The following is a 19,476-nucleotide window of genomic DNA, read 5'->3' as shown; positions in this document are numbered from 1 at the left end:
GCAAACTGCGTGCCCGTTTCAGAATTATCTGGTTTGGCTGATCGAAACTTTGTCCGATAGCCTTCTTCTGTGAACCTAAAGCGTTGTAGTAGCGTTTTCTTCAACGTTACGTAGTCCGTGGCATGTTCTGGTGCCATCCTACCAACTACACTCAAGGCCTCTCCGGTCAAGCAAAGGCTTAGTGATAGGGCCCATTTGTCTTGCGGCCAGTCTTGACTAGTAGCGACGCGCTCAAATCGCTGTATATATGCGTCCAGCTCATCGCGTTCCTCGTTAAAGGCTGGGATGAGTTTATGTGGACTTCGGTAGCTCTGCGTGGTGCCTACGGGCGCATCCTCGGTAAGCTGCCCAGTAGTTGTGCTACCTGCTGTCGCACCTAACTGATGCAACCTTAACTTGAGCTCAAGAACTTCTTTCTCTGCTTGTAATCTAGCGACTGCCTCTGCCTCGGCTTCTTTCGCGGCATTTCGTTCAGCCAGACGAGCGTCACGTGCCTCTTTTTCGCGTGCGCGTTCTTGGTCCATCCATTCTTTTAGTGCTGATCCACTTAACCCCAATTCCTTTCCGATCGCCGTCAGCTTATCTGCCTCCATCATCGACCGTCACACACGCATATGCGATGTGATACTCTCCTTAGATGTAACAAGAGTAGTCCTGTCTCGCGGACACCAGATATGTCGTGTGTTAGGTTCGTCACATAGCAAGGCGTGTGACGCGAGAAAGATGGAGACAGTGAGGAAAACAAACGGGAGTTATATTGGATGAACAAAAAAAAAACTATTGCGCGTACAGTACTGTAAGTCGTACACGCGCGTGGTTCACACACAAAAGAAAAGAGTAACCAGTCTCACAGTCTGTGCCGTAGCCCGATGCCTTGAAGTGGGACCCGTTGCGTGCTCGGATGCAGTCGTCGCTTGGGTGCCAGGTCAGCATACCACTGTCTATATCACCAGGTCTAGGCGTAGCCGCACACTGTCAGCGACGTCGGCTCGGTAGACGTGGTCAGCAGCTCCGGTCTTTCGAGGGCGCTCGCCGTACCGGAGATGTCCACAGGACCACTCACCGAGAACTCGTGCTGGCCACGCCGCCACGCCGTGCCCCGAGGACGTCAATGGCTCGAGGACAGGAACCCGGCCTTTCGAACCTCGCGCGTAGTTGCGGGTTCGCCCTAGGCTCCCTTGCGTCGTCTTGCCGGCGTCCGAACGGCTTCGTTCTCCGCGAGCGTCTCCTCTTCTTTTTTTAATGGGCGCGCTGCAATGCCCCTTCATTCTTCTCATCTTCTAAATGATGTGGTGCTGTCGTCTGCTAGGCTCGCATTTTTAAGGTACTACATCACATCATCCCCCACTTAAGAAAGTTCTTCCGGTAGAAGAACTTGAGGGCACTGGGGACACGTTGGTTCGCAGACGGAAACACACACGTAAGCACCGCTGCACACTATAGCAGTTCCGAGCCCCGCACACTCGGCACATTCGGTCACAAAAGTACACACCAGGAAAAAAAAAGACACAAGTCACAGAACTAAAGTGTCATGATACCTGTACCGCGCTGTAAGGTTCACATCATAAGCTATTAATACCATTGAGCATCGACTCTTCCTACAGACGTTGCTCACGGAGTTGGCAAACGGCTCATGTAATCTGCGCCTATGTTGTCTCTGCCTTTAATATACTCGACCAAAAAGTCGTACTCCATAAGAATGAGGCTCCACCGTAACACGCGGCTGTTCACATGCTTGGCCGACTTGATGTACTCAAGCGGTTTGTGGTCACTCTGTAGAATGAATGTGCGTCCAAATAGGTAGATGTGAAATTTCCGAACCGCCCACGTAAGAGCCAGGGCCTCTCGCTCTACTGTAGCGTAAGCAGCTTCACGTGGTTGTAGTCTACGGCTTGCGTATGACACTGGATGCAGTATTTCTTCGGGACGCTGCATGAGTATGGCACCTACACTTCTCGATGATGCATCGGTGCGGAGTACAAACGGTTTTGAAAAATCAGGTGCTTTTAGAATGGGTGGCGTAGGTAGCAAAACCTTGAGTTCATCAAAAGACTTCTGTTCTCGTTCTCTCCAGAGGACTTTGTTTGGGGCCTTTTTCTTGGTCAATTCGGTCAGTGGGTAAGAAACTTCAGAGTAGTTGTGCACGAAATCTCTGTAATAACCTGTAAGGCCCAAGAACGAGCGTACTTCTTTTTTTGTTTGTGGACGCTTCGCAGCTTGTATTTTGTCGAGCGTTTCGACCTGCAGTCGAATAACGCCTTGCCCAACGAGATGACCGAGAAATTTGACTGACTCTTGACCAATCTCGCTCTTTGTTGGCCGAATGGTCAAACCAGCGTCGCGAACTCGCTTGAGAAAAGACTCAAGTATAGCTATATGTTCCGCCCAGGTTTCAGTAGCAATGAGCACATCGTCAAAGTAGTAATAAACGTGCGGTATGTCTGCTACCACTTTCCTCATGAGGCGGTTAAACACAGCTGGGGCGGTTTTAATGCCAAACGGCATGAATCTAAATTGATACAGTCCTGATTCTGTCGAAAAAGCAGTCATTGGTTTTGAGCCTTGTTCTATGGGAACCTGCCTGTAGCCTTTAGCGAAGTCAAACTTTGAAAAGTATTTTGCTTGTCCAAGTTTACCAAAGATGATGTCTACACGGGGTATAGGCTCGTTATCATTGACTATAATCTTGTTAAGTTGTCTGAAATCGATTCACAAACGCATCGTTCCATCCTTCTTCTTCACAACTACTACAGGTGAATTGTAAGCAGACTCCGATGGTTCTATGATGCCTTGTCGCAGCATGTCTGCTATTTCTTTCTGTATCGCTTCTTGGGTAGCAAATGGCATAGGGTATGGCCGTATGCTTACGGGTCTATCCGTGGTCACTCTGAACTTGCACTGTACGAGGTGCGTTTTGCCAGGAACATCCGCAAATACGTTGTCGTACCTGGTCAATAAGTTGGTGACTTGCACATGCTGGGTAGGAGAAAGTGACTCCGATATGCTTACGTCAGCAGATGATTCCTTTCGTTGGAATGGTACGCATGGTAGCTCGTCACTTTCAGTGTCATCCGCCTGGCAAACAGCTGATGCTTCATGCGGTGGTGCAGGCGGCCGTTCCTCATACTTTTTCAGTAGGTTTATATGAAATAGCGTGCTTCTGGTACCGAGGTCAATTAAATAGTCGACATCGTTTCTCTTCTCAATGACATTAAAGGGTCCCTTCCACGTCAGAACCAATTTGTTGGTATCCGATGGAAGCAGAAGCAGAACTTTGTCTCCAGGGGATAATTGACGTGGTCTGGCCTTTTGGTCATAATGTTTCTTTTGTACTAGCTTCGCTTTCTGAAGCTCCTCCTTTGCTAGACGGCAGGTGTCTTCAAGACGATTCCGCAGTTCGACTACGTACCCGTAGGATGTTTTTAAATCATCATCAAGATGATCAGCGGCCCATATTTCTTTCAATATCGCCAGGGGACCTCTGACGTAACGGCCGTAGAGCAAGTCGAACGGGGAGAAGCCTAAGCTCGACTGGGGAACTTCGCGATAAGCGAAGAGTAAGGGCGCCAGGTACCGGTCCCATTTCTTCGGACACTCCTGACACATTCTTCTTATCATTTGTTTCAGGGTACCGTTGAACCTCTCTACAAGGCCATTAGCCATGGGATGATATGGGGTTGTTGGCAATTGTTTGAAGGAGAGAAGTCGGCTTAGCTCCTTCATTAGGCGTGACGAGAATGACGTGCCTCTGTCACTGATTATCTCCCGTGGGACACCTACACGAGAAAACATCTCCAGAAGTGCCTCAGCGACTTTCTCCGTCTCAATGCTCGGCAGTGCTACAGCATCGGGATAACGCGTTGCCATGTCCACCATTGTCAGTACGTACTTGTTTCCGCCCTCTGACATCGGTGATAATGGACCCACAATATCAATGGCTACTCTCTTGAAAGGGGTGTCAATTATAGGAGTGTTGCTGAGAGGTACACGACCCACCAAATGCTTGGGAATAGTTCTTTGACATATATCACACGATTTAACAAATCGTGTGATGTCTGACTGAACCCCTGGCCAGTAGAACTCTTCGAGTACCCGGTCGGTAGTTCGTTTAATTCCCTGATGGCCCGAAAGGATGCCTTCGTGGGCCATTTTCATAACAAATTGTCGGAGGCACCTTGGTACCACAAGCTGATTCACCTGCCTTTTAGAGTGAAGGGTGTACTTGCGATAGAGGATACCATTCTTCGTGAAAAACAATATTTTAGCAAACCTGGTCTTGACCTCTTTGTTGACGGCTTCGAAGCATTTCCGCAGGCTGCTGTCTTCCTCCTGTTTGGTTTTAAAGTCCTGTGGGCTGATGTCTAAGGGGTTTATAACTGGAGCCGGAAGTAGATGTGGATTTCCTGCCTTTCGGTTTACTGCAGCAACTTTTGTCTTGCAACGTGTTTTCCTTGCAGCCGATGTTGAAGTCTTTGCATACAAGGGTCCGTGTGCAGAACCAAATTTTTTTGCGCCAGAGTACTCTTCTGCAGTGTTCTGGGTGTAAAGACGGCTCTTCCAATCGTTATCAGGATTGTGAGCATCTCGAACGCCTTCCACATTTCCCAAGACAACATCATATAAAGGAGTATCCATACAAAGGGCCCGAGTTTTGCCAGTGAAGAACGGTGAAAAAATTTCCACGTGTGCTTCAGGCAGCTTCATCAACCGTCCGTCCAGGAGGTAAATCGAGGAAATCTTTCCAGTCAGCTTGCTATCCGCCACAAGAGACCTTTTGACAATGATTGAATCGCATCCGGTATCTCGCAGTACTGTTGCGGGATATCCTTCGAGTACACCTTCGCCCGTGGGCATTGATTTTTCCTTCAGCTTGGCTGGGCGCGTTTCTGCGCACTCCGGACTATAAGAAACACAAAGGGAAGCCTGCGACTCTGAATTAATTATCTTGGCTCCATCTCTTTGTTGAAAAGAGCATGAGGCCTTCTCAACGCTGTTGGCCCTTTTGGAGCAGTCAGCTGTTTTATGCCCAGTGCGGCGGCCTTTTCCACAAAAGGGTGGCTTTGTACCTGGGCCCTTTGTGTTGGTCCAGCAATCAGCTGCTCTGTGACCCTTTTTGTTGCAAAGGAAACACTGCGGTCTCTCTTTGTCATCTTGCCGCTCAGTCGTTCGAGTTTGACCTGGAGGCTTTCTCAGGATATCGCCTTTACATTTGCCAAGGTTAATCAACCCCTGGGCCTCCAAGTAGTGGTCTGTAGCCTCCGCAAGTTTTTCAAGGTTTTCACAGTTTCTTTCCTTAAGAAACACAGCGAGTTTCTCATGGCATTGCGCGAGAAACTGCTCCGAGACAATTTTGTCTCGCAGAGCATCGTAGGTCCGGTCTGTCTTGGCCATTTCTTGCCAATGGTCAAAATAACCTAATAGACGCCCGGCAAACTGCGTGCCCGTTTCAGAATTATCTGGTTTGGCTGATCGAAACTTTGTCCGATAGCCTTCTTCTGTGAACCTAAAGCGTTGTAGTAGCGTTTTCTTCAACGTTACGTAGTCCGTGGCATGTTCTGGTGCCATCCTACCAACTACACTCAAGGCCTCTCCGGTCAAGCAAAGGCTTAGTGATAGGGCCCATTTGTCTTGCGGCCAGTCTTGACTAGTAGCGACGCGCTCAAATCGCTGTATATATGCGTCCAGCTCATCGCGTTCCTCGTTAAAGGCTGGGATGAGTTTATGTGGACTTCGGTAGCTCTGCGTGGTGCCTACGGGCGCATCCTCGGTAAGCTGCCCAGTAGTTGTGCTACCTGCTGTCGCACCTAACTGATGCAACCTTAACTTGAGCTCAAGAACTTCTTTCTCTGCTTGTAATCTAGCGACTGCCTCTGCTTCGGCTTCTTTCGCGGCATTTCGTTCAGCCAGACGAGCGTCACGTGCCTCTTTTTCGCGTGCGCGTTCTTGGTCCATCCATTCTTTTAGTGCTGATCCACTTAACCCCAATTCCTTTCCGATCGCCGTCAGCTTATCTGCCTCCATCATCGACCGTCACACACGCATATGCGATGTGATACTCTCCTTAGATGTAACAAGAGTAGTCCTGTCTCGCGGACACCAGATATGTCGTGTGTTAGGTTCGTCACATAGCAAGGCGTGTGACGCGAGGAAGATGGAGACAGTGAGGAAAACAAACGGGAGTTATATTGGATGAACAAAAAAAAAACTATTGCGCGTACAGTACTGTAAGTCGTACACGCGCGTGGTTCACACACAAAAGAAAAGAGTAACCAGTCTCACAGTCTGTGCCGTAGCCCGATGCCTTGAAGTGGGACCCGTTGCGTGCTCGGATGCAGTCGTCGCTTGGGTGCCAGGTCAGCATACCACTGTCTATATCACCAGGTCTAGGCGTAGCCGCACACTGTCAGCGACGTCGGCTCGGTAGACGTGGTCAGCAGCTCCGGTCTTTCGAGGGCGCTCGCCGTACCGGAGATGTCCACAGGACCACTCACCGAGAACTCGTGCTGGCCACGCCGCCACGCCGCCACGCCGTGCCCCGAGGACGTCAATGGCTCGAGGACAGGAACCCGGCCTTTCGAACCTCGCGCGTAGTTGAGGGTTCGCCCTAGGCTCCCTTGCGTCGTCTTGCCGGCGTCCGAACGGCTTCGTTCTCCGCGAGCGTCTCCTCTTCTTTTTTTAATGGGCGCGCTGCAATGCCCCTTCATTTTTCTCATCTTCTAAATGATGTGGTGCTGTCGTCTGCTAGGCTCGCATTTTTAAGGTACTACATCACACACGTAAAATGTGTCAGATTCATATAGGATAACTCTAAGGCATTTTATATTACATTCCAACAAAAATAAAATGAGGCAATTAGTCGTTTGGTGCGACTTTCAGTTATTATTTGCAACTAGCATGTAATTAAATATTTAATTATTCTGTAGTCAGCCATGTTCTATTTTGATATGAAAAAATGAAAACATGGGCCCTAAACATATGCACAATTAGTTTTGGTTGTATTCATATTGAAAAAGTAAATATGGTACTATTCATGTTGGTTCTACTACACGGTATGTCGAACGACTTGTAGAACATTGTTGTGTCTTCACCCTAGTGATCAGTTGCAGTCATACTTAGCACACTGCAGTCAAGTCGAGACATATTGGCTGTGGGCGAAGGTTCAGTTCATGCAATGGGCAATATATCTTATTCTTTTTCGATTACAAGCTGACACAACTAGCATAAAAAAGTTGTTGTATACACAAATGTTGTTACCATTGCAAAAGTTGATACTGCAATATTATTTTTGTTGCAGTAGAATATGAGTGCCTTGAAGTAACTTTGCATTCATTTGGCACATGTACAGAGAGTTATTTATAGCTGGCATCTGAAAACGTTGAGGGCTTTACCCCACCTGGGAGCTTTGCTAGCTGTCGGTGCAGTTCGTAGTGGTTCTAGAAACCGTATTGGAGCATTAACAATTACTAACTAATGACCCGAGTTTACTTAAAAAAATACTCTGTGTTCATAAAAAGAAAAGAGCGAACAACACCAATCTGGTTGCATTTTAGTTATGCACACAGATTAAAAAAAAATTGTACTTGTAGGCTAGTTCGTTGGTCATATTTACGATAAACGGCAGCGCACTCTGGTTTAAATCCCTAACAAGAAACATGAGAAGGACGACACAAGCTTTGACCTTTCACTAAATTTAAGCGCTTGTGTCGTCCCTTTCATGTTTCATGTTTGTGTATTAACGCGGTGTGCACTGCCGTTAATCATAAATTTTTGAAAACTTGGCTCAAGTGATCTGAAGGACCATGTGTGTAGGTATGCTAATTTATAACCACATTATTTTATAATCATTTCAGCTTGAGTTAAATTTGATTGCAGTGTTTTTGACTATGGTGCACAGTGTGATTAACTGCAGTCTGTGGACTTGACATACGTTTGCCAAAAAGCAAATTAACAAGCACTTTCTAGTTGCTCAGTTTTAGCTACCTGGATTGGCTCATTCATTGCATAAAGTGTGGAACAGGATGGGCTGCTGAAAGTTTGTGTTATGCATCGTGAAATATGCGTTGTGTGTGCAGGCTGGCAAAGAAGGGCGCCCTACAACTTTTACTGACCTTGCTGAGATGGTCTGCGCCATCAAGCAGCCCCAAAAAGGGAGGTCTTCAGGTATGCTGCTGGCATTTGCTATGATAGTGGATATCTGTGGCTACGTTCAAATGTTGATTGATTGATTGATATGTGGTGTTTAACATCCCAAAACCTTCAAATGTTAGTTGCTTGACTTGGGTGGTAGGTGTAGGGAAACATCTTGAAAGAAAACAAATTTCAATCATCGAGTGGCTGCAGTTAATGCCTAGCATTCCTTCTCTGCCTGCGCTATGTTTGTGTAGCATTCATAAGGTAGTAGAAAAATTTTTTTTATAGCGGGTTCTACTTGAAGTCAAACTCTTATAGCCTGCACAACACAAGACAATATACTCATTATGTTGGGCATTTTAATAAATTTTAATGCATTACCTTGTATGCAATTTGTGGGGTCTCAATGTGGAGAGTGCGCCACGCTCTTGGAGTGAACTGACTCAGCAGACGTGGTCAGACCAAACCTAACAACACAGGGGCGCCATTACAGACATGATTGTAACGGGGGCTGCCGTTACAGTCATGTCTGAAAAAGACTTTGCAGAAAACTTTCCTGGCCTATCGTACAACAGTGAGGACATAAAACTCAAAAGTGTACAATGGCACCGCAATCAGTGGTAAAGGGTGTTGCACAAGTGCACAAGTCGATGTCAGGTGCGGGAAGGAAAGTCGCCACCTACCGTTTGTCATTTGCCAAGTACGTAGAAGGTATGCGCATGCCGGTGCTTCTCGGGCGTGACTGGCTCGCAAAGACCAAAGTGAACCAGCAGAAACTTCGCGAGGTTGCGCTTAAGGTACAAGCAGTCGCACCTATAAAATCACTAGAAGATGTAGAATGATTAAAACAACAGAACGCTGATGTTTTTCAAGCAGGGTAAGGGGCTATAAAGGGATACAAGGGTAGCATTGCCACAAAACAGAATGCAACTCCGGTTTTCTATAAACCAGGCCTGTACCGTATGCTTTACGAGAACAAGTCGAAAAAGAACTGGTAGAACTAGAGAAGGCTGGGGTAATTTACCGGGTGTGGCACAGCACCTGGACAACGCCACTAGTTACTGTTGTATGCCAAAGAAAATGGCCAAGAAATAAGGATATGTGGTGACTAGTCCATTTATGTAGATCACTATCCCTTACTTCTTCCAGAGGACATTTTTGTTTCCCTGGTTGGAGGAACGGTGTTCACTGTGTTAGACTTGGCCAAAGCTTATTTACTGCTGAAGTTAGATGAGCATGTTGAAGAACTTCTGACGGTTAACACGCACATGGGTCTCTTTAGATACCGGCAGTTGTCATACGACAATGCGAGTGCACCTGCAATGTTGTCGTGGATCAGGTTTTGCAAGACATACCTGGCACAGCCCGTCACTTAGACGATGTACTTATTGCTGGAAAAACCTCAACAGAGTGCTACAGTCGAATGAATGAAGTTCTAAATACTCTGTGTAAACATGGAATCCAAGTAAATGTGACGAAATGCATTTTCTTTCATGAAAGGGTACAGTACTTGGGGCACGAGATAAACCAACACGGTCTGCATCCCACAGCGGACAAAGTGAAAGCGATCCTCGAAGCACCGAAACCAAGCAATGTGACCCAGTTGAGGGTACTTCTGGGCTTAGTAAATTTCTATGCAAAATTTTTGCCCAATTTAGCTGGACAGCTAGAACCACTTCACCAGCTTCTACGCCAAGGAAGCGTATGGCAATGGTTGTGTCAGTGTGATGAGCGTTTCACGCAGTGTAAGCAGTTGCTAACTAAAGAAACGGTGTTAAAGCTGTATGATGCAAAAAAAGAAATACAGCTCACATGTGATGCTTTTGTTCACGGGCTGGGCGCAGTGTTATCCCACGTTGTGCATGGCATTGAACATTCAGTCGCATTCGCTTCCAGATCAATGTTACAAGCAGAAAGAAACTATGCACGGGTCGAAAAAGAAGCACTCGCCATCATTTTCGGCATAAAGAAATTTCACAAGTATCTTCATGGCCGCAGCTTTGCTGTTATCACTGATTATCACCCACTCACGGTAATATTTGAAGCAAAACATCATAGCACTGCTGTGGCAGTGGCAAGAGTCCACCACTGGGCCATTTTTCTGTCAAACTACCACTTCCGCATCTTACACAGGTCAGGGTCAAAGATTAGCAATGCTGACGGGTTGTCACGTCTGCCATTGTCTGAGAACACTGATGATGTAGATAAGATTTTTTATTTTTCCCTGGTCAGAGAATTGCCATTAATAACGGACATCGCACATGAAACGTGTAAGCACTGTTTTGAGAGCTGTACAAGAAATGACATGGCATGGCTGGCTGTCATCTGTGGATGTGCAGTATCAACCTTTATTTTTGAGGCTGTTTGAACTTTCGGTAGATAAGGACTGCTTAATTTGGGAGAACTGAGTCATTATACCCTGTGTTCTTCAGGAGGAAGTACTGTTGTTGCTACATGAACAACACATAGGTACATACCAGTAAAATGAAGGCCTTGGCAAGATCAATGGTATGGTGGCCCGGAATTGATGGTTACCTCAAACAATTTGTAAAACAATGTCACATCTGTCACATTGTAAGACCAGTAGGCCAGCCAGCGGCCACTGACCCCATGGAGATGGTGTACTAATAGTTGGGAGCGAGTGCACGTTGACTTTGCAGAAAAAGAAAAGATGTTTCTGGTCGCAGTCGATTCACACTCTAAGTGGGTAGATGTAAAAATAATGACTTCAACTACTGCGCAAAAGACTGTCGAAACTGTAAGGTCATTGTTTTCAAGCTACGGATTGCCTCATGAGATAGTTACGGACAATGGGCCACAGTTTCAAGCCAAGGAGCTCGAGGATTTCTTGCATGTGAACGGCGTTAAGCATACTCTGACTGCCTTGTCATCCTCAATCGAACAGCATAGCAGAACGAGCAGTGCAGACTGTTAAACAGTCATTGCTGAAGCAGTTGCTTGAGGGTGAGCGGAGCCAAAGTTCTAAATCCTTGCAACACAAAGTTGATAACTTCCTTTTCGTGTACAGAACTACGCCACACACTTCACTGGTAAAACACCAGCAGAATTTTTAAAGAGAAAGTTGGTCACACTACTATCTCTGCTTAAACCAGACATGGAAGCTACGATCAAAGCTAAGTTCGATAGAGAAGTCCGCAGCGCGAATAAGCATAGAGACAAGCCCAGAACATTTTCTGTTGGAGATTACGTGCTCGTGCGTACTTTTCGTGGTGAACTTGTGAAGTGGCGGCCTGGGAACGGGGTGAGCGTGAAATCTCCACTAATGTACCTGGTGTACGTTGGCAAGCAAATGCACTTTGTGCACGCCGATCACCTGCGTTGTACTTCTTCAGAACATGAGTATGTGGAAGGCTGTGGTGATGAAATGTCGTTGCCGCATGCAAGTGATGTTTTGGAAGAGGAAAATCCTTCAGTACAACCAGCAGTGTCGTCACCGCAGCAAACAGCCACCCCTCCTGTGCTTAGATATAGCACTCGGGTGACGCGTCCACCAGATTGACTGATGTATGACCGGCTGTGATTTCGTTTGGGGAGGAGTGTTTTAATCGCAAGAAATGTGTCTGTGATGTTATTTGTCTTTTGTTGTTCAGTGCGTAGAGCATGCGTGCGCATCCTTTGTTGACGCTGTTATTCTGTTAAAAGCCCGGCAATTCGGCTGTGTCATGTCAATTGTGTACCTGCCATCAGATGCAATAAACGGTTTTCGAACATCGGCATCTTCATTCCAACACTGACAACCACACTGGTTTAATAAAGGCATTTAAATGTACTTCGTGTTATATCACAAGTACCATTATAACTACACAGTAAGCATTCCCAAATCTCGTCACTCCAAAATTATTTTTGCGTTGCAATTTCTTTGCATTTTGACCAACGGCTGGGTCACACATTGAACGTATCAATACCCACTCATCAACCGCTTCACTTTGTCGCTTTATCAAGCTCTAGAGATAACACCATGATGCGCCCTACTAGAAGCAACAAGAATTTGTTCACCCCATCTATCTTTCACACTATCTTTCACAATGTTGAGCTCACAGGAAAGCCCTATTCAGCCACAGGCGATGAATAACATCTCTCCACTTGCATGTTATGTGTACGACTGTGAACATAATAATATGGGAATATATCTTGGAATGGCTCCAAGCAGCATAAAACTTTTTATTGGGCCAAGTTGGTTCGATGTCATTTCCATCGAGCTTAGTAGTAGTTTTTTCTAGCTCATTATGGGAAACATGGATTTTAGCGACTTATTTAAAGGGCCTCTTACCGGTTTTTGATATTTGATACAGACAAGGGTGTTGCTTAGATTACTCAGTAGTGACCATGCATACATGGCATGAGAGTAGACAAAAGTTAAAACGGAATGCTACACACTTGTTTCCACAAGAGCTTTATTTTGTAAGAGAGTGGAAGCTAACGTGTTCATATATCAATGCAACAGGCACTCGTTGAAACTTCCACAAGCAGTCTGTGAAAGGCATCACAGACCATGGCACAACTTAGGTTTTTCAATGAATGCTAAGCCTGCAAGGTTGCATTTGATGAAAAACCGAAATAGAAATATGAAAATAAAATAAATAAAAAATGATAGGGCTAGTAAAATTAACTTCAAGGTCACCTGTGCTGCTCGGTAAAGCCAGTTCAAGCAAAATGGGGAGAGTATAAGATCTCGCTGTGAAGCTAGCCTCCTGGAGGCGTGGCAATTGTGAACTCAATTTCTTGTAACATGTCTATCAATGAACAAGATTGAAAAATCGCCTTGTTACAACATTTCCCTGCTGGCACCTTATAACTTAAAGTAATTAACCAAGATTCTCAATGGGGTCTGGTTAGGGGCCCTTAAACAAATTTTATATTGAACATTCTCTATTGCTGCACTCTCACTACTATTGGTATTTTTGTATATTGATATAGAGTTTCACTGATGTTGGTATTTAACCTCTATTTGTGCTGTTCATTAATAAGATTTCTAAGTGTGGGTACATGTTTTACTTTGTGTAATTCAAAATATTTGCTGCAGATCAGCAGCTTCACCCCTTTGCTTCGTCAGAATAAGCTGGTGGAAAGGAAGCAGTTTAACTTGACCTAATTGTATTTTGCAGTATCCGACGACGACGAATACGAGTGCTGTGAACAAGATTTTGTGACAGACACAGAAAAGGCAAGTTACTTTTTTTGACAACTGTTCTTTTTTACAAGCTGAGGCTATTGTTAAATAGAAATTGCCAAGCTAAAAAGCTTCATTATTTTGAAGTTTTTTTCTGGCATTAATTGTTTTCGCTCAATTTAATGCTGTACAGTTATTGCAGCCACCACACACTGCAGTGTAGGAAGGCAGTTAACCATGTCCATTCATTTCATTGACTATAGCAGTAATGTGTGTTCATTAGTGTTTTCACATGTTTACCACATATAAATACAGTAGACTCTCAGTAAATGGAACCTGAATTGACCGGGAAAATGTGTTCCATTAGCAGGAGTTCCGTTTACTGAGAGGTGAACATGGGTGCAGAATACAAGCCCGAAACCAAGCATTGAAAAGGCAATAGTTCTGTTTAAGCAGTAGTTTTGTTTAACAGATTTCCGTTTACTGAGAGTCTGCTGTATGTTAGTGGACCTGTATTCCTGTATTCAATCCTTTGCTGCAAGAAGTCTAAGCCAGAGGCATAATGCAGATGTGGACAAGGCAAAGCATGCAGAGTCACTTGAATGGTGTTAACAAAGACTGAAAATCTATGAAAACCCTGCAGACATACTTGTCTATGCTCAAACAGTTTGAGTTCTTTGGTGAAATATGATAATGGCGCAAAGGAATTTTTTCACTGATACCTTCGAGCGTGAAGCCAGAATATCTGTCACGTCTACTTCTAGACATCGTAATCAAATTTTCTGTGCTTCGCATCCACAGAACAACACCTGAACAATGGGAACGCGTTGACGATTTTCTTCTTATACTTCTTATTCCTGGATATTCATTCAAAAACGCTTTTTTGTAATGCCTTCCTGCAGCACGTCTCCATTTGTAATCGCTGTTGCGGTAAAATCCCCCCAAAAAACTTTGCTCTTTCAAACTCGGTATTGATAGGGTCCGAATGCAAAATTTTCGCATGATTTTATTAAATGTCATCTCAATAATGAAAGCATGCGTCCTGGTCGGAGCAGCCGCAATTCGGTTTTAATAAGCGCAATGCTTTCAGTAGTGGGGCCATCGCTGGAGGCTCTGTTGTACTAACCTCTGCTTAGCGTTCCGGATAACTGACCGCACAAAAACCGCTTTTGCAACTGGAGTGATCATTGTCCCTTTAGCCAGCATTCTTATGAATTACAGGATATCTGGTCCTAAAGATACAATTTGTTACTATCACTTAAGCTGTTAGTAATTAATGTGATATCAACAAATTGTATTTTTATACAAAATAATGAGACTTGACATCATCTGCAATGTGCACTAGTGGTGGGATTGCCATTTCGGAGGTCCGTGCACTCACTGCACGTGCAGAAAACTTTCTGCACACGCAGAGTTCGATATTCGTACAGCGACTTTGATGACTAGAGACCCCTGGAACACCTCTTGCACGCCGACGCACGTACAGATAGAATCAGACTTGTCTAAAGCGCCAAACCGGCTGCTTCAGCTGCTGCATTTTTTTTTTTTCAGAAATGTGAAGAGAGACGCCGTAATGGTACCAAACATGGTTATACTGCATGTTAAGTCCTTGTGCTACATGTAAGCATCAACGGGAGCTTGTAGCTAGCATGAGATAGAAGCCGCAGCCAACAACACTGTCGACAGGCACGTATTCCGCTGCTCTAGATAAGTGTGATTTTATGAACAGCGAACGGTGCATACAAAGTACGAACGGACCACAAAATGGCGTGACTATCGTGTGGCTAAGACTCAGTGGAGACCCCTATATGGCCGCTCCAGAAAGCAAAGCACTTTTGCCCAGTCACTTCGCATTGAGAGTACAAGGTACAAGGGTATACCAGCTGTCTTTAATCACTGCCGAAATAGCGAGCGTGCCAGCGATCACACCCTTATAGTCAAAGTTCATATAAGAAGACCCCCTTGCGGTCTTGGTTCTTTCCTGCTCTTTAAAAATGGGCGGCGCGTTCTTCTCTGCTTGAGTGACAATCAATGGCAGGCCTGACACGCAGGGTGATGTTACCACATCCATCCTCCGTGCAAAGGAGATACGTCGGCTTTTTTATCTCTGCTTTAGCCGCATTTGTCCTCCCCACTCGCGTGCTTTTACTAGCATGGAAAACATTATGTGCAAGAGAATGTTAATAACTTAGGCAGTACTCAAAACGTGACAGTGGCGTAGCCAGGGGGTGACATCAGGAAAATCCCCCCCCCCCCAATGAATTTGCCTGCCTGCCCCCCCCCCCCCCCAAAAAAAAAAGAAAAATTCTTGTTCCTATGGCCCTGGCGACAGCAAAGTCCAATCGAGAATGTCGATGTAATTGCTATTGCAATAAAAACAAAATGGCTCTCTCTTTCAAGTTGTCTTAGGTGAATGCATAAGGTGCTCCTTGTTGTTGTGTTTTTTCCACTGCTTTCTAGAGGACACTATAGGGGTTTTTGGTGTAGAGACAGAATGCCCTAGCCACATAAAACACCGCTGCAAAAGGAAAACAAAGTTTGTTAAATCGTTCAGTTTCAGCACAGAGAGACAAGTGTCGGAGGAGATTGGCTTTATGAGGCTAGCTAAATGACGTTATGTTACACCCAGCATTATAATCAGTTGTGAAGAAAAAGAACTTTTTTTATCTTTGATGATTCATCTTAGAGAACTGCAGCTGGGACTGTGCGAGTCTCTTTAAAGTTTGTCTACCAAATCTGCTGATAACCACATGGGTGAATTCAGAAAGTTATTTTATGAAGTACTATTGTATTGAACCAGTATTCTGTTTATTGGCTACAAAAATAATCATTGAACAAGTTTTTCTAGAATGCTCAGCAGCATGATGACATTATTTTTGCATCATTAACTGAAATAGAGAGTGCTCCTAAGATGTCTTCCTCCATCAGGTTTACAATGAATCTAAGTATTTGTAGGTCTTCTCAAGAAGCCCAAAATAATTATTCATGTCATTGAATTTAAACTTAACTTGCTTCTGCACCTGGATATGAAGCTAGCTACTCCAGATTGCTCCAAAATGAAAAATCTTGCTGCTTCAAAGTAGAAAATTTTGCTGCTTCAAGGTGCCCCAAAATGCAAATTTTGCTGCTCCAAAAATTTTTCCAAATCAGCAGACCTCGGTAGCATCACTAAAATAGCGTTACCGTGTCGAGAAACGTTTGTTGCGGACAGCACCTTCTAGTTAAATGGGACAGCGTTTATGCGGTTTACGCGCCATAGTTGGGATGGTGGTGCCACCCAGCTGAGGGTGAATAAGTTAAAGAACAGTAGGTGAAAAGAAGAAAAAGGAGCAAAAGAGAATGTTTGCCTGTATCACCACACAAAGCAATGTTACGACTTTTTTTTGTAATTTTAAAAGTAAATAAATATGAACCATGCACCAAACATGTAAATTTTTATGTTGCTGATTTGTTTCCATCGATCTTCTAGTTAGGAGCATTTTAGATGGGCAGTGACACCAAAAACTAGGCTAAATTATCCTTAATACTCTGTCGTCGAAGCTACCTGAAGACAAGCCGTCATTTCGCACAGTCATTTGCTAGGAAAGATGTGTATCCGTCCCCACTAATGCCAAGTTCAGTTCAAAGCAGGCATCCAAAAAAACTGCCATGTTTTAAGTAGACTATGTAAACCACGCAAACACAGTAACGCTAAATCTTTAAAAAAGCGGGTCATCCGTGTGCATTTCGATCTGGCTACACTATAACTATTACTTTAGCATTTGTTAATATGTTGTGCTAAAGCTGGTATGTGTGCTGAATGTCATGGTAGCTAGGGTCATGAAGTTAATTGCTTTTCCTGCCATGTTCTGTGGTTCATTCCAGTTTTATTCCCTCTATTCATGGTCAGATTGATTGCACGCATCTTGGAGTGTTTTCATATAGCATAACTTTTTGCAGGATGAAGAGCCTGAAGAGCTAAATCCAGGACCAAGTGAAGTTGCTTCATGAGAGAGCCTAGTGAGAAGCTCATGTGATGTGCTGGACAGGTGCTTTTCGACTGTACGCAAATGACAGTAGTGCAATGCTAATTTATCTCTCGACGTACGAATGTCTACATGGACACATATCAAGTCTAAATCGTGCCACTGACACCGTTAAAACGTGGTCTGTGGTCTGCGATTTGTCAGGCCAAGCGCTGCACTGTGCACAGAGCCTAGTCAAAAGAGGCAAGTGGCCCAGTGTACACTGCTGTAAATAGCTTGTATTTATAGGTGCCACTCCCTGCTCCTTTCTGTTCCTGTGCCTCTTATTTTTTTGTAAATAATAAGCATAGCTTATCTTTACTATGGACAACCTAGTTCTTTTGTGATGTTTCAGCTTCCAATGCAATTTTGGTCAATGGCCTATAGGTGTCCTAGTTTTTATTTTCATAAGAAATGTTCACAGACTGCCACTGTGGCTTACAGTCAAATAAAGTGCTTTCTGGCTGTTCTTGCCATGTGTTTATAAATTGTCTTGCCCATCCTTCACTGCAGTTTTTTAGGCATAGGTATTGCACTTGAAAGTGTTCCTCGTGTGCAGAGTTCAACCACTTTTTATACGAGACCTAGCAGTAATGGCATTACAGTAATTACATTGCTTTTTGCTATAATGAGTAATGTAATGAATTACTCTTGTAAGCTGGTATTTAGTAATGAATTCAAGCATTTTAGGGAAATTAACACTTCATTTCTAATTGCTTTCGACTAAAATGTAGCATATCTGCTTCCTTTATAAAAATGACTAAAAAAAGGAAAGAAAAAAAAAATTCTGTGGCACTAATGCAGTTCTGTGTAGGTCTCGGTGCAGTTCTGAATCCTGCCCTGATGTAGTTCTGTATAAGTTTTGGTGCAGTTCAAAATCATGCACTCCATTACCATGAAACCTGAGGAAAACCGTTGCACAGGAAATACAGGGATTCCCTTGACAATTGTGGGCTTGTCAACGCAGTGGCGCCTTTTCCTGCATGGCTTGGGTATCCGCAGAATGCTACAGAAGCATTTTCCGCCATTTTAGATAAATGATTGCGATTTATTTCGGGCTATTTCTGTAGCTTATATTATTTTAGACCTTGTTTATGTTGCACTGGTTTTGAGCATTGTTAGCCTTGTGTTAGGCCTGCATTGACCGAGGCTGCACCATTTGCGCCAAACTTGTTTACTTAGTCCATCCTGCGCCGAACCACCCCTGTTGCACCAAGCTCGTTTATCAGCATCGTACTGCGCCACAGGAGCTGAATTTAGCCACAAGGTGCGACAGTCATCAAGCCACATGCCCAAAATTGTGGCTGAAGTATCATGTTCCTATTGTCATTGAAATAGCCATGGCTTCGTTTTTTTTTTTTTTTTTTTTTTTAAGGCAGTGATCACTCAAGAAGCAGCTATTAACTTAAATCGTAAGGACTTTCTATCGCTGGCATACATGCTATCTTGACAGGCATCAGCGCGTACAGCTTCTTAACCCGCCTGCTGTGCTCTCAATGCAAAAAGACTGTGCGAAAAGAGAATTTCTCTCTGACGCGGCGGAATTCTTACACCAGTGTTCTGTAGAGTTGCGAGCCACCCGCTGATGGCTGCCAAGGTATCGCGCATGCCTGCACCTTTAGAAGCATAGTTCACAATTACTGTTCGAGCAACTCCCCCTCCCTCTTCTCGCGTCATTTTGTGCTCATTTAATATGGGTGGGTTGTTTCCTTTCTGCTTTGACGGCAAGCCTTGTGAGCGGCGTGATGTTATTACATGTGCAGTCTGAGCAACAGAGATGGGCCGGCTTGTTATATCTCTGCTTCAGCAGCATTCGTTGCCCTTGCTCACATGCAGTGGCTTGCAGGTAGAGCATATGATGGGCGGGGGCAAGTTATCACTTCGGAGTTTATAGAGGACATGACAGCAACACCGATGGCAAAAACTCAATCAGAGTGACCATATTGCTATCAATGAGAACTAACAGACAAAATGCCAGGGTAAGTGAAAGCTTTCATTAGAAGTAATTGTAATGTAAAAGCATCAGGGAGTTTTAATTTGTACATATACTTCTTTACTTTAACGTGTTACTAGATACCGGTTTACGTTTACCGTTTTACTGTAACGGATATCTTTCAACGTCTTAGCTCTTCATACGTAACCGTTTACGTACGTACATAAACGCACATACCTTTACATTGTTGCAAACCATAAATGGTGATGCTAACTGCA

At 44.5% G+C, this 19,476-nt stretch overlaps 1 protein-coding gene across 4 annotated transcripts in view; it reads left to right on the top strand.

Moving 5' to 3' along the window:
* sws (patatin like phospholipase domain containing sws) overlaps window positions 1–17,753 on the top strand; it is a 275,614-nt gene extending 257,861 nt beyond the window's left edge. For all 4 annotated transcript variants that reach the window (XM_037414017.2, XM_075879135.1, XM_075879134.1 and 1 more), the window contains 3 exons: window positions 8,073–8,160; window positions 13,257–13,315; window positions 17,201–17,753. In XM_037414017.2, coding sequence (XP_037269914.1) covers window positions 8,073–8,160; window positions 13,257–13,315; window positions 17,201–17,251 — 198 coding nt within the window. In that variant the 3' untranslated portion in view covers window positions 17,252–17,753. The remainder of the gene's footprint in view (window positions 1–8,072; window positions 8,161–13,256; window positions 13,316–17,200) is intronic.
* Window positions 17,754–19,476: the final 1,723 nt, after the last annotated feature.

This window comes from Rhipicephalus microplus, chromosome X (genome assembly GCF_043290135.1).
Source record: "Rhipicephalus microplus isolate Deutch F79 chromosome X, USDA_Rmic, whole genome shotgun sequence".
In the NCBI taxonomy this organism is placed as follows: Eukaryota; Metazoa; Arthropoda; class Arachnida; order Ixodida; family Ixodidae; genus Rhipicephalus; species Rhipicephalus microplus.
This window is presented reverse-complemented; position numbering and strand designations above follow the sequence as displayed.